Here is a 25517-nt window from a genome sequence, read left to right as displayed (position 1 = left end):
CTCTTGAGAAAAGCTGACAGCACTATGGCAGCTCCAGCTCCCGTCTACCCATTACCTGCTGTGTCCACAAGTGGATCACACGTCCTCTCTGGACTCCAGTTTTCTTGTCTCTAAATAGGTTGTGATTTCTCCCCTTCTCCCTCCGAGAAATGCACTCATTCAGACCTTTGGGTGTTCCATCCAAATACAAACTATTAATCTCCTGGTTATATGCTCTGAGAAAAAGCTGAAGATGCACACTTGGATTCCAGCCTGTGTGAAACCCAAGAAAGTAAAGAAGATCTAGGACCATGCATCTCCCCCAAATGCCAAGAGCTACTTCAGAGTTGTTCGTGTTATTGCAGGAATCCAGTATCAGCTCCATTTTCTTACTGCTGCTACGAGAGCTGTTTGACTTTCTTTATGCCTAGAACCTCCTCCTCCTTTTCCTCTTCTCTCTCTCACACTCAAACATACACACACACACACACTTCACTGCCACCAGTCTACTTTCCCTAGATCTGTTCTCCCCAAACTACCCAGGACTGTCATTTATTTTTATACCTCCATCTGTTCCCCAGGCCCTGGGGTGCACATCATTTGGGCTTGGGAATTGCGGGCATTTTTGCTGTTTCTGACAGATTCTGGGGATAGATTACCCAGGGATTGGTCTCTGGGGAAATTCTGGAGTAAGTCGGGGCTAGTTGTTGTGCTTAGGTGGATGGGAACATGAGGGTTCATTTTAATGTAGGTGTATCCCCTCTCTCCCTCCATCTGAGTCCTGACCTTTCCTTGGATCCCATGTCCCTCCCACCTCTACACTGCATACCTTTTAGTTCAGGAGCTGGATGTGGCTGGTATCTCAGGCCTCTTTCATTAAAGAACCCTTCAGGCCCTGACTAGTGTGGGCCAGTGGGTTGGGCGTTGTTGTCCCACAAGCTGAAAGGTCGCCTGTTTGATTTCTGGTCAGGTACCTGGGTTGGGGGCATTCGAAAGGCAACTGATTGATGTTTCTCTCCCTCTCTTTCTCCCACCCTTCCCTTCTGTAAAAATAAGTAAAATCTTAAAAAAAAAATCCTTCAATGTGTCAAACAGCCTTATATGGAATTCACATGTTGATAAGCCTGAGTCTTCGTGCACGGATTCCCCTTCTTGACTTACAGTTCCAGGCAGGGAGAGAAGAGGGGCTTTCTGCCCTCTATCTGTGATCAGTGTCTGCAGTGGCCAGGGAAGGAAAGGTACATGTCGTCAGAAGAATACTGCTGGAAAAGCGGGCACTTTACTAGCTATTTACCTGGAACCACAGTGACTGAAGGTGTAACTAGAGCTTTGGGGATTTCCAGTGAGGACCCTGGCCTCTCTAGGGTACTGCCAAGACCTTACTCCCAGGATGCTCCAGGTCCTGGCCTCAACAAAGTTGAGACCTCTGGTCAGCCAAATCCTGATGCCCGGTTAGGGTCTCTCTCTACAGTTAGACATAAGACTTGTACCTCAGCTTGTTCTTACTAAGGAATGGAAGCCAACAGCTGTTGGAGCAAACTCCCTCCTGCTTGGCTCTGCCCTTTCAGATTACCCAGAGATGGTTATTTCCCATAGAAAGCTAGGCCAGTGCCCCAGTAAAAGGTGCTGCTTCCAGTAGAAACAGTAACCTGAGAACTGAGAGGAATAGTTTTAAGAGAGGAACAGGGTCAAATATTTGGGGCCTGAACCATAAGGGTAGTAGGACCACAGGACAGATGTTGGCCTTGCACTGTGAAGGTAGAAGGATAAGCATTGCGGCGTGAGGGTGATGTTGGATCCTGCCCCCACGGTAATGTGTTCGTTGTTCTTTCCTCTCCACAGGCTTGCAGCCCTGAGTGAACGGGAGACTCGGCTGCAGGAGGTGCGCTCAGCCTTCTTGGCCGCATACAGCAGCACAGTGGGGCTTCGGGCAGCAGCCCCCAGTCCCTCTGGTGCCATTGGGGGCCTGCTGGAGCAGTTTGTCCGTGGTGTTGGGCTCCGGGGCACCAGCAGCAGCGCCTTATGAAGCAGCCAGCCCACAACAGCTTTATGCCTCTCTCTCACCTGAGCCCTGAGTGGAATCAAAGCCATGCCCAGCCAAGGGGTCATTCAACATCAGGGGAAGTCTCCTCTCTCCCCCATGTCCACCATGCACATGGCAGCCCCACAGCAGAGCAGAGCCAAGGACAGGGTTCTCCAACGCCCAGCTTCCTGACTGATGACCGTCACGCCTCTTGTCACTGCCTCCCACCCACCCTAGTCTTTGCTAGGATTCCTGCCAACTCATAACTGTGTGGGGTTTCCCTGGGGCCTTCTGGAGGCCAAGACTTCAGGAAAGGAACCCCCTTTTCCATTCTTGTTTCCTGGGGAGGAGGGGGTCACCTGCACTGAGAATAGGCAGTTTGACACATAACAAAATAAAATCAGAGTCTTTCTAAACAGCAGCTGTCTGGCATCCTCATTGTATTGCTGTCTTTGTGAAGTTACTTGGAGGGTTCTCATTGTCCTTCCTTGTGCTGGAAGAGGGGGTTTAGGAGGTGGACCTCAACTCCCGAGTCACGATAGTCTGTGAAGTCAGAACATGTAGTCAAGCTGTTAAGGGGTGAAACAGTTGTCCTCAGGCCTGAGTAGGCCCTAGTCACCTAGGGAATATGTTTATCCATGCAGGTTCTTAGGGCTGCCTAAAATTTAGACTTGACATTGCTATATCTTCATTTAGCTGGGAATGGGCTGGGGTGTGTGTGTTCGTTTTTATCAAGTTCTGGAGGCAGCTCAGTTCTGGTACAGGCAACTGGCAGATCCTGTTTATAGTGGAAGGACTGGCTTCTGGGGCTTTGGAGGCTCTTGGTGTGGGGAGGGTGGATCTGTGTGACCACCACCTCATCTACAGTATAACCTAGATTGGGTTGCATCCTCATGTAGTATCAGCATTTCTAACACCATAAAGTCTAGGATTCAAAGACCTGGGCAAAGGCCTTGTACAGTACTGTTAATAATGGCCACCATTTACTGAACACTGACTCTTAATACGAAAGAGGTCATTGGTGTGAATGCCCAGAGGAAGTAAATAATGCCAGCAAATATTTGAGAACTTACTGTGTACAATCCTCTGTGCCAAGTCCTTTGCGTGAATTATTTCAAAATTTTACAACACCCCAAGTAGATGCTATATAATTGCCTTTCTACCAATGAAGAGATGGAACCACAGAGATGTTGAGTAATTTGCCCAAGGTCACACAGCGAAGGAGAGCAAATGTATAACCCTTCCTATTCAGAGACCTAGGAAGGGCAGGAGTGGTGAGGGAGAGGAACAGATTGTAGACAGAGTGCTCGGGTAGAGGAAAGGTCTCAATTGCTTACCAGGCGCCCCCAACCCTTCAGCACCGCGGACAGCTCTGCAGGGGGCTGGGGATTGGGCCCGGAGAAAAGCACGGGAAGGATTCTCCCAAGGTGTGTGTTGGAGTTGAGGTCTGGGTAAGGTTCCGGGGCCCGAGGCTGCTCTAATGGGGCGGGGGCCACCCGCAGGGCTGGGCGGGGCTGTGTTGCCATCTGGAGTCGCTGCCGCAGGCGGCCACAGTCGAGGCGTGAGCAGCGGGCGGGAGAGAACACCGGGCTGGAGGGAGTGCAGCCGCGGCGGCGGCGGCACCTGGGCCGGCCCGCCACCGCTGCTACCCTTAGCCTTCCGGGGCTCCTGCTGCCGGACCGGCCATGTCTCTCAGCGGAACCTCTGAGCGCAGCGTCCCGGCCACCAAGATTGAAATTACCGTGTCCTGCCGGTGAGCTGGTCAACTGGAGAGGGCTCGGGCACTGCCCTAGACCCAACCGGCTTCGGGGCTCGGACAGCGGCCAGACCCAGGGGGAAGAAGCATCTGGGGATGGAAAATCGCGGATGCAGACTCCGGGTTTGGGGAGGGGGTTTCCTTGAGCCCCACCAGCAAAAGAGGGCTCACTCAGCCTGCGGGTTCAAGGGATAGGTCGCAAGGTTCCAGTAGGACCTAGGCCCCAGGAGGACAAAGTTCTGGGGCTAACCCTCATTCCTGGGCCCCTGGAGACAGTGTGGACACGGGCGCGTCCAGTCGGAGGGTACAGTCCTTGGGCAGAGATTTCCGGTGCTGTCCAGGGTGCTAACAACGCGTCTGGATGTAGTAATGAGGAAGGAAGGCGCCATCTGAGCCCCATGCCTCCCCCGGGGGCCCAACTCAGGGGAGAGCCGAGGCGGTGGGCTTCAGAATGATCTATCCTTTGTCCGTCTGTCTGTCGCTTTCTCTAGGAACCTGCTGGACCTCGACACCTTCTCCAAGTCCGACCCCAGTAGGCGGCACCAGGGCGGGGCGGGGAGGAACTTGGTGTGCGGCAGTGATTGAGGACTGAGGAGCGGGGAGGGGGTGCAGACTGACCAGACGTCCTTCCCTCCCCGCCCCCACTCCCTCCTGCAGTGGTGGTGCTTTACACGCAGAGCCGGGCCAGCCAGGAGTGGCGGGAGGTGAGTCGGAGAGCCCTCTTCCAGCCCAGAGCTGCCCCCGGGAATCACCTCCCCCCTTTGCAGGCCCAGCGCTGACTCTCGGAACCCACCCCACCCCTCGATCCAGTTCGGACGGACGGAGGTGATCGACAATACACTGAACCCAGACTTCGTGCGCAAATTCGTCCTTGATTATTTCTTTGAAGAAAAGCAAAATCTGCGCTTCGATGTGTGAGCCCCGCCCAGTATTCTGGCTTGGACCGCCCCCGACCTGGATCCACCTGAAATTCTGGCTGGCCACGCCCCCGCCTGGCCTCTGGGGCTGGTTTCTCCCCCGGCTCCGGTTTGGTCCCACTCAGAAGGGATCCGCTCCAGTCATAGCTCCGCCCCCAAGTCTAGTTTGGCCCTGCCCTTAGGTTACATCCAATCTAGTTCACACCCCGGGCCTGATCCTGCCCATAAATCTGCTCCGTAATTTACCTCCACCTCCATCTAGGTCCCGCCCCACAAGACCCCGCCCCCTGGCCAGCCCCGACCCTGCCTCGCCCCAGGCCTGACACTCCGACTCTGACTCCTGCCCCAAAAAGGGTATCCAAGTGTAATCTGGGTCCAAGCCTCTCCCTCCACTTACAATTTTAACCAGGACTCTCCCACGAGCCCCACCCCACTCTGGTTCCACTCTCTTTCCAGGTACAACGTGGACTCCAAAACCAACATTTCCAAGCCGGTGAGCGAGCGTCCCCTCGCGGGCTGGGCGTACAGGCAGCACTCCGAGTGTTAAATGACCCTCTTTGGAACCCTCCTACCCCTCAATCCTGACTCCACCTTCTTCAGTCCGAACCCACCCTCCTGGCCCTCCTCTCCTGCTCCTGCCTTGGTTTCCCACCTGTGCCTCTTACTCACTGCTCCTCTTCCTTCTCTGATGCTGCTGGGTCCTGCAGAAGGTGAGGCTGAACCTGGTTGGGAGGGGTAAGAAGGGTGGAGGTGAGAGGCGGGATGGCAACCTGGAGTAAGCAATGGCAGGACCAAGAAGAGGAGCTTGCCTTGGACCCCTCTCCCCTGCCCCCACCCTCTCCTTTAAAGCATTTGTTGGGCGGTGGTTCTTGCGAGGTCCCGCCTCCTGTGGTCGTTGCAGCTGGGCTGGGCTGGGCTGATCGCCAGGGCGGGGCTGGGATTCTGCCTCCCGGTCTTGCTGACTCCGTTTCCCGCTGCAGGATTTCCTGGGACAAGCGTTTCTGGCCCTGGGAGAGGTGATTGGAGGCCAGGGCAGCCGCGTAGAGCGACCCCTCACGTGAGCTGAACTGGAAGGGGTGAAAGGGGAAGGGTGGGTGCCCCCAAATTTTCGTCCCAAAGATGCTGCTGACACAGTAGTACCGGAAGCTGGGATTCCGCCCCCCCCAAGGAGCCTCCAGTGGTTCCCATCACACTCTGGGGAGACTCCAATCTCAAGGACTTGGCTAAAGTCAGTCTCAGGCTTGACATGTCTTTTCTCTCTCCTCACTCTTTTTCTGAGTCTTTCAACCTTTAAAGTCCACTTCCAAGCCCTTCTCCTTCAGAAGGCTTCTAGTCACTAAGTCAAGACCTCTGAAATTTCCATTATTCACTAAATATTTATTAGCATGTTTTACATGCCATACCTTGTGCTAGGCACCAGAGATTTATCCGTTCCACAAATAGTAATGGGTATATGCTCTATGTCAGCCACTGTTCAAAGAGCTTAGGTTGTAGTGATGGATGAAACAAAGGTTCCTGCCCTCAAGGAGCTTACACCATAGAAGGGGGGTAAGACCTACAAAATAGTCATAATAAATGAGTTAATTACATAATATATTAGAAGACAGTAAGTGCCATTGGGAAAAGGCTAAGTAGAGCGGAATTAGGGGGATTGGAAATGCTGGGTCGGTGGGAGTTGCAATATTTAACAAAATGGTTAAGTAGGCCTCTTGGTGAGGTAACTTTGGAGCAACGACCTGGAGGAAGTAAGGGAGTAAGCCATGCAGGACGTTCAAGGCAGAGGGAACTGGCAGTGCTAAAGCCTGATATGCTCAAAGAGCAGCAAGAGGCCAGTGTGGCTAGGGCAAAGGGAGCAAGGGGGAAGAAAGGAGGAAGTGAGGTTGGAGAATTAACAGTGAAAGCCTTATAGACTGTCAAGACTTTAGCTTCTACTCTGAGTTGGGAGTCACTGGAGGGTTCTGAGCAGAGAAGTGACACGATCTGACAATGCTTTCAAAGGATGATGCTGGCTGCAAGATTTAGGATAAATCTTGGGAAGACAAATGTAGAAGCAGGGAGGCAACTGCAAGGCTATTACAGTGATCCCAGGTGGTTGTAGTGAAGGAGGGAAGAAGTTGTCAGATTCTGGATATATCTTGAAGGTGGAGCCAACAGATTCCTGACAGACTGAATATGGATGTAAGAGGAAAAGAGAAATCAAGGGTGACACCAAGGCCTTTTGTCTAAACAACAGGAAGAATGGAGTTTCCATAAACTGAGATGGTAAAAAAAAAAAAGGAGGGGGAGTAAGCTTATGGATGATTCAATCAGGAGTTCAGTCTGACTTGTTGAATTTCATAATTTTTATTAGATATCTGGGTGGACATGTCAAACAGGTGATAAGATACATGAGTCTTAGCTGCTCTTTAAGGCCACGAGACTAGATGAGCTCACCAAGGGAGTAAGGAGAGAGAAAGAAGACCCAGGACTGAGACTTCAGGAGTTGGAACTAGAAAAGGAGACTAAAAAATAGTGTTAATGAAGTAGGAGGAGAGCCAAGAGAAGGTGGTGTTGTCCTGGAAGCAAAGTGAAGGACATGTGGATCAAGGAGGAGAAAGTGACTAACAATGTTGAATGCTTCTGCAGGTCAAGTAAGGTGAGAATTCAAAATTGGCCATTGGATTTAGCAAGATGGAGGTCAGTGGTGACTCTGAGAAGCAGAGTTTTGAAGGAGAGGTAGAGGTGACAGTTGGAGAGATTTAGGAAAGAATGAACAGAAGAATGGGAGTCAAGGAATCTTTCAATGGGGGTTGCTGCAAAGAGTAGAAGAGAAAAGGAGGGGTAGATAGAAAGGAAAGTGAGGTCAAAAAAAGTTTTGTAATTTTTTACCATGAGAAAAATTATACACACTCGTATGTTAACTGAAAAATTGACATAACAAAATGAGGGGGGGAATTGCTGGAGTGGTGTCCTTGTGTAGGCAAGAGGATATGGAATTTAGCACACAGGGGAGGGATAAATTAGGCACATGAATAGTCATTTATAGCAACTGTAGGAAGACAGTGGTGTGGGTGAAGATACTGGAGCCAGGGAGGTGTGTTGGTAGATCTGTGGACATTCTCTTCTGGTTGCTTCAGTTTTGTCAGTGAAGTAGGAAACGAAGTCATTGGCTGAGTGGGAGGATGGGGGAGGAGACTTTTCAGGTTTGAGGAGAGTGGAGGAGTAAAACTGCCATCTATCAGAACCGAAGAGTAAGGGATCTTGGGATGTATAGTATGATTAAGAACCCTCTTGAGGTTTGTGGCAATGCATTTAAAATGAAACCAGTTAGCATGATCATGTTTTTCCCTCTGGCCATATTCAGTTGCATAGGTGTAGTACAGGTTTGGCAGAGATTTGGATTTAACTAGGGCTGCTGTTCTGCAAAATAGGTATATCAAAGTGAGAGAAGGGCAAGAGAAAAGGGTGGTGATTATTATAATCATTGACTGGAATTTACATTGGGTGAGGAGGTGAGGGAGAACATCAAAGAGGCAAAAAACAGTGAAAAGGCAGTAGGATCCATGACTTTGTCCTAAATGTGCAAGTGAAGAATCCCTGTACTCATCACACTTATCTTTTTAAAGCACAAAAGGTCAGAGATCAAAGAAGCCAAAGAAGTGGTTCAGCATTCTCATTTTAAAGAAGGAGAAAATCACATAGCAAGTTGAAGCCAGAACTTGAACCTGGAACACTCCTGACCTAGCTTTCTCTCTCCCATACTTGGGATCCTTTCGAGGGTCAGGGTTCACTGGTCCATATCATCAAGGTCCCTGACTGCTTGGAGACCCAAGGCAAGTTGAGGATGGGTGTCCTTCATGCACATGGGTCAGGAGAGGTTAAGGCTGCCCCTGTCTTTTTTATTTCACTCTTCACAGTCTCTTGAAAGCACAGCATCTTTGACCTAACAAACCAGCCCTTTGCCCTAGGTCTGGATAGAAATCCCTCTCTCTTATTCAGAACCGCTACATTATCCTCTACTTTGCTGTTGGCTTTGACATCCCATCTCCTCCTGGAAACTGCCTGAGGCCAGAGTCTAGCAGAGCTGGACAGTGCCAGCTGACCAATTCATACCTAGCACAGTATCTGGCATATAGTAGACACCAGGGTCTGCTTTGAGAAACAGAACCACCGTCATGTCTATAATGTTTTTCTTTCTATGCACTCATTCAGATCTCTTCACAGCCCTATTAGGGGCATGATTCCCATCTCATGGGGGCGGGGGGGAACTAGGGCCCAAAGAAAGGGGAAATTACTTGTCCAAGACTCTAAATCCTATGTCTTTCCCATGCTACTATTGAGATGTTTGCCTAGACTATCATTTCAGACTATAGACCCCTCTCCAGTCAAAGTTTATTCCTTCCTCACTAGGAGTCATGCAGGATAGAAGGCAACACACTCAGAGGACTGCCAGTAAATGGCAAATTGAATCCCTTGGCCCACCCACCCAATCCCAAATTGGCCACCCCAATCTTTGTTGCCTACTCTTCCTCCCTCACAAAGAGGCTTTTTCTACTTCCAGGGGTGTACCAGGCAAGAAGTGTGGGACCATATTGCTGACTGCAGAGGAGCTTAGCAATTGTCGGGTTAGTAAGGGCCACATGCTAGACCGAGGAGGCTTGCTTCTCTCTCCACTCCTTTAGTGGGTTGTCTGAGGCTGTCAGAAATTTGAGGTTAATAGTCCAACTTCATCCCTAGGACATTGCTACCATGCAGCTGTGTGCAAACAAGCTAGACAAGAAGGACTTCTTTGGGAAATCAGACCCCTTCCTTGTGTTCTACAGGAGCAATGAGGATGGCACGTGAGTCACTACACCCTCCAGTGCCACCCCACCTCCCCTGCTGTGACCATGGCCCATTAAGGCTCTTAGGCTGGACATCTTAGACTCCACTGGGACCTGAGTCCAGAATTCACTCAAGGCAGCACACAATATGTGTTTAACAAGTGGAAGAATCCCAGGAATCTCTAAAAGTATCAGGCCCTCTCTCTGGGCTCAGTCCTACCCAAAGGCAGGTTATAATCCTCTTGCTCCTCTCCAGGTTCACCATCTGCCACAAGACAGAAGTTATCAAAAACACACTGAACCCCGTGTGGCAGCCCTTCAGCATCCCCGTGCGTGCACTGTGCAATGGAGACTATGACAGGTCTGCTTCAATATAAACTAGGAAGTACAAAGACAAAGGCATGAGAGTGGGGCCCCAGAAGCATGGCAGAAGGGTCATAATAGTGTTTGAGCATCCTGCTCAGTGAGACAGTTTTGGATATGGAGATGACTGGATAGAGAAACAGATAGCTACATGGATGAATAAGTGGATGGATGGATGGATGGATGGATGGATGGATGGATGGGCGAGCAAATGAACAAATGAATGAGCAGATACATGGATGGATTGTCAGATGAATGAATAAACTGGTGACTGGATGGATGGGTATATGGGTGGGTATTATAAGAGGATTGATGAGTAGGTAGGAGAGATAGATGAATGGATAAGTGGACTGATAGCTTGATTAGTGGATAGACAGATGATGGATGGATTAATGGATGAATGAGTAAATGGGTGAATCATTGGATAGCTATATGAGATTGGTGGAGGCTAGAGAAGCAGAGGGATGATTGGAAAAGCAGGAGAAAAAATAAGTGAAGTGACAGGTAGATTGATGTATGGACAGATGAATGGATGGATAAGTAGATGGATAGGCTGACCATATGAACTGATAAATGTGCAGTGTGAAGATAAGTGGGTGGATGGAAGGATGGATGGCCACATAAATGGTCGGTTATGTAGATGAATGGACATCAGATGGACAGATATCAGATGAATGGGTATTTTGTTAGATAGATGAATGGACAGACAGATGGATGTCTCCATGCATCAGTAAGTCAGTGAATGGCTAGATGTATAGTTAGATGGATGGACAAAGACAGGAATTAATATGTTATTGGATTGGCAAATGTACAAGTAATTGGGTGGCTAGATGGATAGAGAGATGATTGAATGGACTGCCACACACATAGGTGGACACACGGGATGACTTAGGCATAGTAGTTAAGAACAAGTCTTTGGAACCAAAATGTCTGAGTTTAAATCTCAGCTCACTTATGATCCTTAGTCAAATTACTGATTTTTATACCTTGGTTTCATTATCCAAAAAGTAAAATAGTAGTACTTACTTTATAAGGTGGTTGATAAATTAAATGAGACAATCTGAAAGAGTTCTGAGAACAATACTTGGAATAAAGTAAGACTCAGTAAGTGGGAAAGAATAGCAACAGTAGTACAAATGGCAGTGGTAGTAGTAATAGTAGTGGTAGTGGCAGTAGGTAGTCAGGAATTGCATGGACTGATGAATGGATGGATGGACAAAGGGGAGGAATGTTGAGGGAAGATCTGGTGGGTGGATGGGAAGATAACTTGTGTATGGTTAAGGGGTGAAGGTGTCTCTAAGATTTATCACTCACACCCAGCCCATCTCTATCTTTTGCATTTCAGAACAGTGAAGATTGATGTGTATGACTGGGACCGGGATGGCAGGTGGAACTTCCTTCTGTACTTAACCCACACAGTTCCCTATAAGATGCAGTGCATTCACTAGGAAATCGCAAGTGTCTTTGGGAACCAGGAAGGGTGATGATAGATACCAGGGCCTTGAGTATAGCTGATCCCCTCAGTTGTCTCTCCAGTACACTGTCTCTTCCCTTCTCTCCCCCTGAGCTTGGCCACTCTTCTGGCCCCAGCCCCAATGCCCTGCAGCCCAAGTAGAGGCAGGGGACAATGAGAATAAAAGGATGGTTTTAGGGCTGGCTCCAAGCCAGCAGTAGCTACTGCTCACCCACCCCTGACTTCATTGCAGCCACGACTTCATTGGTGAGTTCACCACCAGCTATCGGGAGCTGAGCAAGGCCCAGAACCAGTTTACAGTGTATGAGGTGAGAGCTCCAGCCCCATCCCCCGTCACCCAGGTCCTCCTTCCATTTCAGAGTGCTTAGTCTGTAGTTCTCTTCCTCTGTTTCCCACCATCACCGTAGGTACTTAACCCTCGTAAGAAATGTAAGAAGAAGAAATACGTCAACTCGGGAACTGTGAGTGCTCCCTGGAGCTCTGACCCTCCCTGAATCTTTCTGTTTCTGTCTGTATTGACACAGCATGACAAAGTTGGGGTACTGGAAGGCTGTGGGCACAGATCACTTGGATTAATAATGTTGGGCACAAAGTGGCACCATTACGTTTTTCTCTCTTTTTTCTCAACTGTGGAAATTTTTTGATCTTCACTCTTTTGTGGAATTCTTTTTTAAAACCTAAGGTGTATTTCCCAATTTAATATACTTTTGGAAATCCAAATATGTTCCTAACAGCTTCCCTCTTTTGCCCGTTCCAAAACTGGACAAGGTGGGACAGGGTGGAGCAGGGGTGGCATAATGGGTCTCTGTCCCTGCTGCCACCCTACTGCCCCTTCCAAAGTAGCAGGGTTGCCTCTTCTGTCCCACAGGTGACACTGCTTTCCTTCTCTGTGGACTCGGAATTCACTTTCGTCGATTATATCAAAGGAGGGTGAGTCACAGGCCAAGCTCTGGGCTAAAACAATGAGTTCCTCCCAGATCTGAGCCTTAGTTTTCTTATTTATGAAGTTCAGGGTCCAATGAGATCATGAAGATAAATTTGAAAACATCGGAAAAACACAAAGTGCTCTGTAAAATGCATAGTGTTGCCAATTTTAGTTCTCATTCTGAGGCTTCATCCACAGCTTCTAGCCCCCTAAAATCATGGCTGTAGTGAAGCCATGGGTAGGTGAGCAGCAGCGGCTGCTGATTAGAGCCAGTTCTAAGATTATGGCTTAGTGGTCTTCCAAGGTGGAGCCAGTAATCTGACTGAGACCCATATGAAAGTTATGCCCAGGCAAGAGGGACAGACTATAGACTCATTCTGTTTGGTTCAGTGGAGGCAGGCAGTCCTGGGAAAGGTACTTTGCTTCTCTCATCCTCACTTTTCTCCTATGTAACATGGAGATATTAATTACCACTTTAGGAATATAGTAAGGGTTATGTTAAAGTACATGTAATGTACTTGTCACAGAGTAGGCATTTATTTCTGCTACCCAAAGTGTGCTCCATGGACCATCAGCATCTGCATCACTTGGGAGTTTGTTAGAAATGTAGAAACTCGGGTTCCACCCAGACAATCTAGATCAGAATCTACAATTTAACATGATCCCCAGGTGATTCATATGTACACTAGTGTTTAAGAAATACTGGTATCATGAGTATTAGTCCCTTACTTCTCAATCCATCTACTTTCCTGACAGGACCCAGCTGAACTTCACAGTAGCCATTGACTTCACAGCTTCTAATGGTGAGGCATGTTTGGGGAATGGGATGTGGAGGAAGTCCTTATCACTGGCCTGGATTCCAAGCTAGGGATAAGAGTTCACCTACTAGGAAGCCCAGGCTTGAAGCTAAGCTCAGCCAGCTGATACTGGGGCAGGAATATTGGGGGGAGATTATTGGGTGTAAGGGTGGGCAAAGGGCACAGAAAAATAGGTGGGTAAATGTATCAAGAAAGTTTAATGGATGCATAGCTCAAGAAGTAGATGAATGGGAGAGAATAGGGGTTTAAGGAGAGATGGATAGATTAGTGAGTGATGATTGGGTAGGTAGATAAATGAACAGAGCTGGTAGATGTTGGAGACTGAGGACGATAGGATGCATGGATGAGTATGTGGGTGGATAAGTGGCCAGATGCTTAAACTGGGGGCAACAAAGGGTAAGCAGATGAGGAATGAATGAGTGGACAGGTGGATGGATCCATATGAGGATAGACAGGCAAGTGAATGAGTGGAATGCATAGGGGTGAATGGGTGGGTAGACAGAAGAATTTGGCTATATGGATGGTTGGAGGGATGGATGGATGGATGGTTGGAGGGATGGATGGATGGATGGATGGATGGATGGATAAGAGAACAGAAAGGCAGATGGATAGAGGTGAATAGGTAGACTGATAGAGGGATTTATGCCAGCAAATGGGTGAATGTGTAGATAGGTGGATAAATCAATGGATCAATTAAGGATTGGTGGGTAGACAGGTGGGTAAATGAACATATGGATGATTGGGTAAAATAATGAGGGGGTACATGGGTAAAGAGTGAATAAATGCATGGATGGATGCATACAAGGACAGGCAGATGAATAGGTGGATGTGCAAGGTGGCCATGAGGCTGGGGCTCCTGTGTCCCTACAGGGAATCCCCTGCAGCCCACCTCCCTGCACTACATGAGTCCCTACCAGCTCAGCGCCTATGCCATGGCCCTCAAGGCAGTGGGAGAAATCATCCAGGACTATGACAGTGACAAGCTCTTCCCAGCCTACGGCTTTGGGGCCAAGCTGCCCCCAGAGGGACGGATCTCCCACCAGTTCCCCCTGGTATGGTATGGGCCAGAGCCTACACTCCATGCCCTGGCATCTGGCCCACACAAGTTGACAAATATCTTCTACTTACATTTCTTCTAAGGGTCATGGATCTGCAGAGGAGCAGAAAGCTACGATAGGGTAGAAGAGCTGGGAGGGTAGCAGGGCTGGAGTTTGGAGGGGAGCATGAAAGAGAGTGATGGAAAAAGGAAGGAGTGAGCTGGGATCAGAGCACTACTGGGCATACCCTGCATGGGCTCAGCCCAGCAGGACATCTTCCCTGACAGAACAACAATGATGAGGACCCCAACTGTGCGGGCATTGAGGGCGTGTTGGAGAGCTACTTCCAGAGCCTGCGCACAGTGCAGCTCTATGGGCCCACCTATTTCGCTCCTGTCATCAACCAGGTGGCCAGGTAAGGGAACCGGATGGGGTTTGAAAAGAATGAGGACCCAGAGATGGGAATGACCTCCCAAGGATAGTTAGGACCACTCCTAGAGAACTTGTGCTTTGGGGAGAGGGTAAAAGTTTGTGTTAGCCAGGCTTTGGTATAAAAGGGTTATAAAATGCCTTATTCTTGGGCAGAGAGGGTATCAACGAACTACCCTACCCCCACTCCCTGGGAACAACAATTCAAGCCTCATGTGTGGGGGGAAAAGACAAATGCCTACAGTTAAGTCACAAATTTGACATTAGATCTGGGAGTGATCCTGGTCTCATCATTCACTAACCACGTGATCTTATGCAATTTAGCCTCTCTGAGCTTCCATTTCATCCATCAGTGGATGTAATGATGGAAAACAATAGCTCCTTCTTTATAGGGTTATTGGAAGGTTAAAATTTAATAACAATATAAAGATTATTAGCACCGTAAGTGCTCAAAAAATGGTAGATTGAAAAATATAAGCATCGCTCCCTCTCTGGAGCATGCCTGTGCTGTTCCCTCCCCCAGGAACATTACCTTTGCCTTTCTCTCTTCTAAGCTCCAAAGGCCCTTCTTTTGCCTCTGTAACTTGTTTCCTGAGTCCACACAGCCCAGCTGGCTCACTTCTACTACCTCTCTAACTTTCTAAATAAACTTCTCTTATAACTTGAAATATATATATATGTAACTCCAAATTTTCAGAATAAAAGTATACAAAGTTAGGAAATCCCAGATCACATATCAAATTATTTTTTAAATGCAAGTAAAATAAAATGACAGAACTAAAACCAAATGTGTCAATAAACATAAATTGGGTAAGCTCACCTACTAAAAGAAAAAGAGTCTCTGATTGAATTTTAAAAATAAATAAATTGAACTAACTGCTGAATAGAAGAATCCTAACTAAAACGAAGTACCTCAGAAAGCTTAAAAGTAAAAAGATAAAACAAACAAGCAAAAAAGAATAAAAGTAGAAGGATTTCAGGGAGATTATACATCCATAGACTTTCTTTTTCCCTAATAAAGATTTATTTTCTAATTCACAATAAGGATAATAGTTTTTTTCATTATAAAAGTAACATCATACATTACATTGGTATAGAAAATTTCAAGAATGGAGAAATGAAATAAGAAGTACTGCCAAGGGGAATATGGATATATGTATGTAGTTCTTAACCATCTTCTCCTTATGCATACATAATTGCAGTCAAATTACATGTGATATTTCACTGCTGACTTTTTTTCACTAAATAGTGGAGCCTGAACCTATTCTTTAGTTGTTATTAAACAGACTTCTCAAATATTATCTTGGACAAGTTCACTGATTCATTCACTCATTGATCTAATAAACATTAAGAAGAGGGGTGATGTAACATGAATGTGGGACGTGGAATCCGACTGGCTAATACACCTGCTTTGCCACTCACTAGCTGTGAGACTTTGGGTAAGACTCTTAACCTCCTTGTGCCTGCTTCCTCAGTTGTAAAATGCTAACAATAATATCCACATCATCAGATTGTTAGCTATTACTGTTACTATTATTATAGTCATTACTATTCAAAGCCCATCTGCTGGGTGCTCAGTTCTCTGTTGGGGCACTGGAGACTCACAGATGAATCAGATCTAGTCTCTGCCCTTGGGAGCTCCTGCCTTGGTGCAAGAGACAGAAATATAAATAAATCATTATCTTCTGTAGGACAGAGCTTCCCAGACTTTTCCAGCAAGTCCGCCTGTCAGCAAAGGCAAGTGACTGCTTCCCCCGGCGGACCCTGGGAGCCCAGCTGAAAGCAGTCAGACTGAAAATGTCTTTGAAGTCCCCAATTTTTTCTTAAAAGTGCACGCAAATTTTACACTGTTTTCACAGTGTCCATGTTTGCTTTAATTTAGAAAATAAAGTGTTTTAAGTATACGTAGAGTCATCCTAGCTTTATCCACAGGATCATAGAGTAGAGTGGATGCTCCAAGTATTCTGTTGCCTTGGGTCCCCATAGACACACAAGGTAGTACCTTCAGGGGTGTGAGAACCCATTTGGAAGGACAGACAGCCTATCTCAGTGGACAGTATCCTAGAAGGCAAAGGAAGAGCAGAGGAGGGTGTAACCAAGTCTGAGAAAGCCAAGGCAGCCTACTCATGGAGGAGACTGCCATGCTGGGTGTAGAGAAGGGAGTAGAGTAGGCCTGGCAGAAGGAACCGCATGTGGAAAGCACAGAGGCATGAAGGGGCAAGCTCAGGAAAGAGTGAACAGTATACTAGGATTGGAATGTGCTGTGTATACAGAATGGAGTATTCAAAGAGCAGGCTAGGGATGAAGAAAAGGCACCAAGAGCTCAGGCTTTAGGCTCAGCTGGTGAAGCATGGGCTTGGACCATGGCTTAACATCTCTGAACTTCAGTTTTCTCATTTTAAAAGTAGGAATAAAAATGTTCCTCCTTAGAATGGTGATAAGGATTAAATTAGATCATGTACGTCAGGTGTGCAGCCATGATTCTGATGATCACAAATGACTGTTTTTTTTTCCCACCCAATAGCCAAGTGGGGCACAGACTGGTCTCCTCTCACAAGTCACCCATCTCAAGGGTCTAAATGGCTTTGGTAATGCCAAGTATCTATAGGAAGCCAAAGATGTACCTTCCACGTCCCCAAACCCTTCTAGCCCTCACCCACTGTGCCAGCCTCATCTCTCTTCTACAGTCCTACATGTGCCACCTGGAATCTTGGTTTGCACATGCAAATCCTCTATCTGGAACACCTTCCCTGTAGTTTCCTCTCTGTCCCCCACCCCAACAATAGTACCTTCACCTGGCTAATTTGTATGCCATCTTCATTTTCAGGTCTTACATTCAATGACATGTCCTCAAAGCCTTAACCTCAATGAATCTTAATAGTGTAAGCATCCATCTCCACCAGGACAATATCCTATTCTCTGCTGCATGCTCAGCACCGAGCTTGGTGCCTGACACGTAGCAGATGTGCAGTGATACTTGTAAAATGAATGAGCAACAGGAAACAGTACTAGTCCAGGCCTTTGGGTGGCTATGGCCAGAATTCAGAAAAAGAACAGAGGCTGATAAGGAAGATTATAACCCAATCCCACCCTAGGCACTGGGCAAACTGAGTCACAGCTATTTGAATACTTCACCATGCTTTTCTCTGATTTTTTATTTTTTAGATATCAGGCTTAAATATCAGCACAGTCCAATACAACCTCCTGCAATGATGGAAATGTTCTATATCTGTGATGTCCAATATAGTAGCCACCAAGCTACCTGTGGACATTGGGCACTTGAACCCTTGAGCTGTAGCTAGGGTGAACAAGGAACTAAATGTTTAATTCTATTTAACTTAATTCATTTAAATTTCAATAGCCACATGTAGCTAGGAACTACTTTATTGGATGATATAATTTTACCTTTCCAACCCTCACACGGCTGTCAAGAGACCTGGGTCTGTCATGGCCTTTGTGTTGTCTCAAGGCCTTGTGTTCCTGATACATAAAATAAGGAGACTGGACTCAGTTACTTCTGAAGTCCTTTTGAAATGGAACACTGTTAGACACAAAGATTGATCGTAAGAGAAGGAAAAGGAGTGCTGGGAGCAGCAGTCAGACTGGCTGAGAACCCACCTGCCCAGGAAATGGGATATAGTCAGCAGAGGGGAGGAGGGAGAGAGACAAAATAGGTGAGAAGAGGGAAGAAAGGAGGCCTTCAGCCTTTGGTCATGCTCTTGTATAAATACCAAAATCTTTTCAGGAACTACAAAGCCCTGTGTGGTCTGGCTCCTGCCCTACCCACATGGCCCACTATGCTTCTCTCACTTTCTGGGCTCCAGATAGGGTGGGCTTCCTTCGGTCCCATCACAGGGCCTTTGTCCATGCTGTTCCTTTTGCCTGGAATGATCCCCCCTTCACTTAGCTTCTCCTTCATCCTCAAACATTGTTTCCTTATATAAGCCTTCACTGACCTAGACTATGTCAGGATCCCCTCCCATACACTATCACAACAGTGTCCCTTTCTATCACAGCACTAGTCACAAATGTAATTTTATACATATGTCAGTGATTCTTGGATCAATGTCTGCCTCCTATTGAGTGGGCTGGGGTAGATTTGTTTTTTGCCATGGTGTACCTTCAGTGCCTAACACAAAATCTACCATAGTAAGTGTCTCACAAATGTTACTGGAAGGATGGCAGGCAGGGGGAGGTAGCCAGTCTGGGGAAGGAGCATGAGCTTCAGAAGCCCCAATCCTTGCCTGCTACATACATGCTGGCTGTGGAAGCTTTAGGAGTATGGTGTTTCCCTTGGCCTCTCTGGGCTTTCAGCTAGATTGTTTTCTTGGCCTCTCACCCAGGGCTGCAGCCAAGATCTCTGATGGTTCCCAGTACTATGTTCTGCTCATCATCACGGACGGGGTCATCTCTGACATGACACAGACCAAGGAGGCCATTGTCAGTGTGAGTCCGAGGAAGAGGGCTTGGCAGGGAGGGGTGTAGAGAATTTAAAATTAATTTAATTAAATAATAACTGTGAAGGGGATGAAAGCTAACACCTTAGCCTGCCAGTTTCATGGATGCTGGCAGAAGACATAAAACTCATGGATCAGAGACAAAGGACTTTGTTACCCCCAGCAATAGCAGTAGCTCGAGCATTGGCATTTTCTCTTATTCTCTAAGTCCCAATTCCCACAAGATGATGTGAAGAGGGCCACATGACACCTGCACCCACAGTGTGCTGCATTATGGGACAGAAACCCTGAGTTTAGGGAACCCACACCTTTTATAATGGGCAGTAAGGATGCCTGCCCTTTGTTCCAGTGTGAGACATTTTATTATATTGGACATTAAATAAACCTGCCCTTTGGTCTAAAGAAAGACACTATATCTTTCAAGGCTATTTGTTATGCAGATGTCCTTGTAAAAATAGTCTGGAACAAAGGAAATCAGTGCCTCTGCTTGCAAGATGTACAGAAATGTAACATATACAGAGAGAATTGCTCCCAACAGTAACCTCTTTTATTATGGCTACTCACCCCAGCCATTCACTCTCTTTTCCTCACAGGCCTCCTCACTGCCCATGTCTATTATTATTGTTGGTGTGGGACCAGCCATGTTTGAAGGTAAGTAGGATGGGTGTTGTCCATGAGTGGGACCAAGAACTGAGGAAAATAGGGGAGAGTCTGAGCACTCAGGCTGCCTCCCAAAAAAGATAGGATGGATGCCTGGGTTGGACTTTGGCCACATCACAGATCTTTTATGAACCTGGTTCCTCATCATAACTGAGGCTGTTGATCTGAATACTTCCCTCTTGGAATTCCTGGGAGGATGGAATATGTGGGAAGGCATAATAATAATGCCATAACAATGTCTAATATTTGTAGGATTCTGATACAATCATTATGTATTCTCAGGGTGACTCTAAAGGGGAGCTAAGAGGGAGGGGGGCAGCTTGGGTTGGTGTGGCAGAGGCCAATCAGTTGAAGGTGTCTTTTCTGCAGCAATGGAAGAGTTGGATGGTGATGACGTGCGCGTGTCCTCCAGGGGACGCTACGCTGAGCGGGACATCGTTCAGGTAGACCTGACCTGGGAGACAGAGTCATGGAGCTGAAAAACGTGGTGGGAAGGAGAGGCTAAGGTGGCAGCCACTTTACCTTCTGCCTTCATAATCACCCAACTTTCCCCCCTCACTCTTTCAGCCTTCCTGCTTTCATTGAATAAAATCTGTGTGAGAAACAGACAGGTTGCGGTAGCCGTTGTGGATCCATAGTGTAGGAGATCCCCAAGGCTCCTGCCCTCTAGTGGAGACAACCAATAATAATCACACAGCTAAATATCTCATTAGATTGTGCTAAGTGCTCCAGAGGAACAGCACATGCCACTGAGAGCCTGTAACAGGGACCTGTCTTTGGTAGGGTAGTCAGGAAAGGCTTCCATGAAGAAATGATATTTGAGCTGAAACCTAAAGCAAGGTATAAGCATTACAGGCAGAGGCGCAGCATGTGAGAAGGCCCTGAGGCTCAGAAGAATTGGTCCAATCATGGAAAAGGCAAGAGGCCAAGGTGGCAGGATCACAATGACAGAGAGAAAGAGGAAGCCAAGGCTTTGCTGATCATGGTGAAGATTTAGGGGTTTGTTCTTTAAAAATTGGAAGCTCTTAAATGACTTTACATAGGGAAGTGAGATGGTCAGACTTTCATTTTAAGAGGATCTCTGCTTCATGGAGAGCAGACTGTAGCAGGGCAAGAGAGAAGGGAGGTAGACCTATTAGTGAAAGAAGCCTTTAAGTAGTAGAAGTAAGATGACAGGGATCTAGATGGAAATAGAAGCAGTGAGGATAGAGGGAAGAAGCAGGTTCAAAATATTACTTAAGAAAATTTTTACAACAGTTGACTGATAAATGGTGATGGAGTGTGAGGGGGGCTTCAAGGATGATTCTCAATTTTCTTTTATTTATTTTTTAAATATATTTTCTTGACTGTGTTATTACAGTTGTCCCATTTTCCTCCCTTCACTCCCCTCCACCCTGCATATCCCCTCCCACCCACATTCCACCCCCATAGTTCATGTCCATGTGTCACACTTATAAGTTCTTCAGCTTCTACATTTCCCATACTATTATTACCCTACCCCTGCCTATTTTCTACCTACCATCTATGCTACTTATTCGCTGTACTTTTTCCCCCTCTCTCCTCCTCCCACTCCCTTGTTGCTAACCCTCCATGCCATCTCCATTTCTGTGTTCCTGTTCCTGTTCTAGTTGTTTACTTAGTTTCTTTTCGTTTTTGTTTTAGGTGTGGTTGTTAATAATTGTGAGTTTGCTGTCATTTTACTGTACATGTTTTCTATCTTCTTTATCTTAGACAAGTCCCTATTATATTTCATATAATAAGGGCTTGGTGATGATGAACTCCTTTAACTTGACCTTATCGGGGAAGCACTTTATCTGCCCTTCCATTGTAAATGAAAGCTTTGCTGGATAGAGTAATCTTGGATGTAGGTCCTTGCTTTTCATGACTTGGAATACTTCTTTCCAGCCCCTTCTTGTCTGTAAGATCTCTTTTGACAAATCAGCTGACAGTCTTATGAGGACTCCTTTGTAGGTAACTGTCTCCTTTTCTCTTGCTGCTTTTAAGATTCTTTCCTTATCTTTCATCTTGGGTAATGTAATTATGATGTGCCTTGGTGTGTTCCTCCTTGGGTCCAACTTCTTTAGGACTCTCTCTACTTCCTGGATTTCCTGGAAGTCTATTTCTTTTGCCAGATTGGGGAAGTTCTCCTTTATTATTTGTCAAATAACTTTTTCACTTGTTGTTCTTCCTCTTGTCCTTCTGGTACCCCTATAATTCAGGTGTTGGAATGTTTAAAGATGTCCTGGAGGATCCTAAGCTTCTCCTCGTTTTTTGAATTCTTGTTTCTTCATTCTTTTCTGATTTGCTGTTTTTTCCTTCTGGTCCACTCCATTGATTTGAGTCCCAGTTTCCTTCCCATCACTATTAGTTTCCTGTACTGAAATAAAGCAAATAAATTTTCCTTTATTTCACTTAGCATAGCCTTCATGTTTTCATCCAATTTGTGACCATATTCAACCAATTCTGTGAGCATCCTGATTACCAGTGTTTTGAACTGTACATCTGATAGGTTGGCTATCTCTTCGTTGCTTAGTTGTATTTGTTCGGGCACTTTGATCTGTTCTTTCATTTGGGCCATTTTCTTTTTTTTTCTTTTCTTTTTTTTTTGTCTCAGCGCACCTGTTATGTAGTAAGGGGCAGAGCCTTAGGTGTTCACCAGGGTAGGTCAACCCAGTCACTGGGTTGTGATGCTGTATGTAGGGGAGGGGTCCAAGAGGGAACAATGGTGCTTGCTCTGCTCTCTGCCAGATTTTGGTCACTCCACCGCTTCCCACAAGCAAATTGGGCCCTTCTGGTGCTGATTCCCACATGGGTGTGTTTGTGTATGTCCTGGGACCCTGTGGGTCTCTCCATTGAACTCTCCTGCGAGGCTGGGAGTTTCTCCCAGCACCTCAACCCCCACAGGTGTTTTCAATTGGTGTTTTGAGGCTTTATTTCCCCGTGCTGGGACCCTGGGTTGCATGGTCTATCTCACTCTCCAGTTTTGCCTGGTTTATCTGTGTGTGAATGTGGGACTGCCTGGTCTGCCAAGCACCTTGTGCGCTGCTCTGCGCTCCATAATCCGCCGCCTCACTGGGTCCACCAGCTGCTGCCCTGTGTGCCCGGGGTCCACCAGCCACCACTTTGCCGCTACCCCTTTCTGCCCGGCTTCCCAACTCCGCCCCTCCTACTGGTCTGGATGAATGTTTCTTCTTTAACTCCTTGGTTGTCGGACTTCCATACAGTTCAATTTTCTGTCGGTACTGGTTGTTTTTTGTTTCTAACTTGTTGTCCTTATTTTGGTTGTGCTAAGAGGCACAGTGTGTCTACCTACGCCTCCATCTTGGCCGGAAGTCGATTCTCCATTTTCTAACTTAAGCAATTGGATGAGTGATAGTTCCATTTATTGAAGGAGGGGCAGATTTGGCAGAAAGGGTTAGAATTCAGTTGTGAACACACTGGATTTGAGGTATCTAAAACAACTGAATGAAGATGTGATACAGGCAACTGTAGACATGTATAAAATCATCCTGGAAGAGAATTGAGAGAAAGGACCAGGTTTAGTGATCAGATAGACCCCAGAGGAATGCCTGGTGGGGAAGCTCGTCCAGAAAGGGAGGTAAAACTCCAGCAGAGTGGTGCATCAAGAGTAGGATGCATCCAGGAAGAATATGGTCAAATGTAATGGAAAGAGAAACAAGATGAGGACAGACAAGTCCTACCCACTGGACTGATTTGGGAACATAGGGCTACTGACAACAGTACCAAAAGTAGTTTCGGTAGACTGAGTGAAGCCAAACTGGAGTAGACTGAGGGTAAATAGGAGGTGAAGAAAAATGGGTAGAAAGAAAGCAAAATCAGAAAGACAGAAAATATCCTCCTGTCTAGGATAGGAGGATATTTAGAAAGGGATGTTAGGGGTCAAAGAGGAAGCCTCCCTACTGCCCCTCTCCCCCACTCCCCTCTCTGCTAGCCACCACTCACACCTGATTATCTGTTTCTGTTCTAGTTTGTCCCATTCCGAGACTATGTCGACCGATCAGGGAACCAAGTGTTGAGCATGGCCCGACTAGCCAAGGATGTGCTCGCAGAGATCCCAGAGCAGCTGCTGTCCTATATGCGCACCAGGGACATCCAGCCTCGTCCTCCACCACCTGTAAATCCCAGCCTGACCCCAGCTCAAAAGCAGCCCTAAGGAACCTACTTATCCAATGCCTGGAATCTGCCCACCCACCCATCTACTGCTTCTGCTGAAAGCCAGAGGCACCTAAAGCCCTGTGACTCACTGGGAGGCCAGCTTAGAGGATCAGTGCTGGGTGTCAAGTCCTCCACTCTCTCACCCACAGATGGACCTGGCACTATCACCACCTCCCTGCCTTTATGCCAATAATAAAGCTGAAAATAATAATTACTCCACTTCTGTCTCTTGGGTCTTGGAGAAGTGGACTAGGGGACCCAGGGCTTGGAATACTAAGAGGAGGGAGGATAACTTCAGGTAGGATTTATTCCCATCCTATTAAACATTCATCCAATCATTTTTTTCAGACATCATTTAAACACTTTCAGAAGTGCCAAGTAAAATTGTGCTTGTGTTTTTCTGAGAGAAGAGAGAGGCCATACATAGCTTTTATCTGACTCTTAATAGGACTCCTGACCTGAAAAGAGACTGGCTTTAGGATGATTGTATTACTCTGCTCTCACTCATTAAAATTGATTTGTCTGAATGAGAATAATAAAAACAACTAGTATTTTCTTTTTGTATTCATTACATATCACACACTATGGTAGACGATGTATAAGCATCATCTATTTAATTCTCACAGCAATCCTGTAAGTTAGGCACTGTATTTTATCTCCATTTTACAAAAGAGGAAACTGAAGCTCAGAGAGAGTAAGTCACTTATTGAAGAGAATTCATCAGTTTGACTCCAGATTCCAAGAACTTAGCCAGAAAACTTCTTCCTGGAGTGTGTTAATTATTTTTTTAAGATTTTATTTATTATTTTTAGACAGGGGAAGGGAGAGAGAAACATCAATGTGTGGTTGCCTCTTGTGCACCCCCTGCTGGGGGTCTGGCCCACAATCCAGGCATGTGTCCCAACTGGGAATAGAACCAGCAACCCTTTGTTCTCCAGGCTGGCACTCAATCCACTGAGCCACACCAGCCATGGTAGGAGTGTCGATTTTATTAACATAAAGATGGTGGGGGAGGTTGTTTGGGGGTTTTTTTTAAGACACTATACAAAAACATACATTATAGTGGGCCGAATGTAAGGTCGCATTAAAATAAAATGGAAGCTTCAAGGTCCTTTGGGCTTAGCTGCAGAACCTTGAAAGACCCTTTCGCACTTCCCTTTGATGGCAAACCTGGAGAGGCTCAGCTACAAGCATGTTTAACAAGTGAACTCTCCCTGGTACCCAGGTTCTCCAAAGTCCCCAAGAACTCACCATAAAGCTTTCGAGCTCTGTTTTACAAATAGGGAGTTTGAGGTAGGAAGAATTTAACAACTTGCCCTAGTTCATATAGCTACGAAGTGGTCTAGCCACATTAAAACGAGCTGTCTGTTTTGAGACCATCTTCCAAATGGCAAACCGTAGCAATGACACATTTCCCTGCCAAACTACGGGATATCAGGCATCTGAATCCTGTTTTACAGTAGATATGCCCTTTCACACCCCAACAGCCTTCCGCACCTCCCCAAATCCGGCCCCTTGTGTTAGATCCACACCTTTCCTTTCTGTCCAGTCCCGCCCCTTCACATTTCCAAAGCCCCGCCCCTTCCCTTGAAGCCTAGATTGCTTTTCTCAGGTCTGTCCTTTCTCACTAGCCCACAACAGCTCCACCTCCCCGGCCAACCCAAAACCCCGCCCTTTATTTCTTGAGGCCTAGTTTTCAGT

At 46.8% G+C, this 25517-nt stretch overlaps 2 protein-coding genes across 17 annotated transcripts in view; both read left to right on the top strand.

Annotated features, from left to right (window-relative positions):
- MTMR14 (myotubularin related protein 14) overlaps window positions 1–2418 on the top strand; it is a 55064-nt gene extending 52646 nt beyond the window's left edge. For 4 of the 8 annotated variants that reach the window (XM_045832448.1, XM_045832449.1, XM_045832451.1 and 1 more), the window contains one exon: window positions 1822–2418. In XM_045832448.1, the coding sequence (XP_045688404.1) occupies window positions 1822–2005 (184 nt within the window). In that variant the 3' untranslated portion in view covers window positions 2006–2418. The remainder of the gene's footprint in view (window positions 1–1821) is intronic. The other 4 variants (XR_006784932.1, XM_045832453.1, XM_045832450.1 and 1 more) reach the window with 2 other exon arrangements.
- A 1165-nt stretch (window positions 2419–3583) lies between these two features.
- Window positions 3584–24029, top strand: CPNE9 (copine family member 9). 9 transcript variants are annotated; one of them, XM_045832115.1, is made up of 21 exons: window positions 3584–3755; window positions 4250–4290; window positions 4416–4462; window positions 4569–4672; window positions 5132–5168; window positions 5383–5385; window positions 5656–5732; window positions 9216–9279; window positions 9392–9495; window positions 9734–9838; window positions 11186–11227; window positions 11547–11622; window positions 11722–11775; window positions 12183–12244; window positions 12996–13042; window positions 13928–14109; window positions 14382–14509; window positions 18867–18969; window positions 19574–19631; window positions 20010–20083; window positions 23629–24029. In XM_045832115.1, exons 1-21 carry the CDS (start codon window positions 3688–3690, stop codon window positions 23812–23814), a joined length of 1662 nt encoding a protein of 553 aa, XP_045688071.1. In that variant the 5' UTR covers window positions 3584–3687; the 3' UTR covers window positions 23815–24029. The 9 variants fall into 9 exon arrangements, with proteins under 9 accessions (XP_045688071.1, XP_045688072.1, XP_045688073.1 ...); XM_045832116.1 differs by lacking the exon at window positions 5383–5385; XM_045832117.1 differs by lacking the exons at window positions 4250–4290; window positions 4416–4462 and having other exon boundaries at window positions 4526–4672.
- Window positions 24030–25517: the final 1488 nt, after the last annotated feature.

The sequence above is a fragment of the Phyllostomus hastatus genome, unplaced genomic scaffold (assembly GCF_019186645.2).
Source record: "Phyllostomus hastatus isolate PE091 unplaced genomic scaffold, TTU_PhHast_1.1 phas_contig_16, whole genome shotgun sequence".
NCBI classification, from domain to species: domain Eukaryota; kingdom Metazoa; phylum Chordata; class Mammalia; order Chiroptera; family Phyllostomidae; genus Phyllostomus; species Phyllostomus hastatus.
The sequence above is the reverse complement of the archived record's forward strand: the minus strand, read 5'-3'. Positions and strand labels throughout refer to the sequence as shown.

Coding starts and splice junctions, on each gene's coding strand:
- CPNE9 (XM_045832115.1), top strand. CDS start 3,688: ATGTCTCTCAGCGGAACCTCTGAGCGCAGCGTCCCGGCCACCAAGATT. Junction 13,043..13,927: donor TGACTTCACAGCTTCTAATG/GTGAGGCATGTT, acceptor GTGTCCCTACAG/GGAATCCCCTGCAGCCCACC. Junction 18,970..19,573: donor CCAAGGAGGCCATTGTCAGT/GTGAGTCCGAGG, acceptor TTTTCCTCACAG/GCCTCCTCACTGCCCATGTC.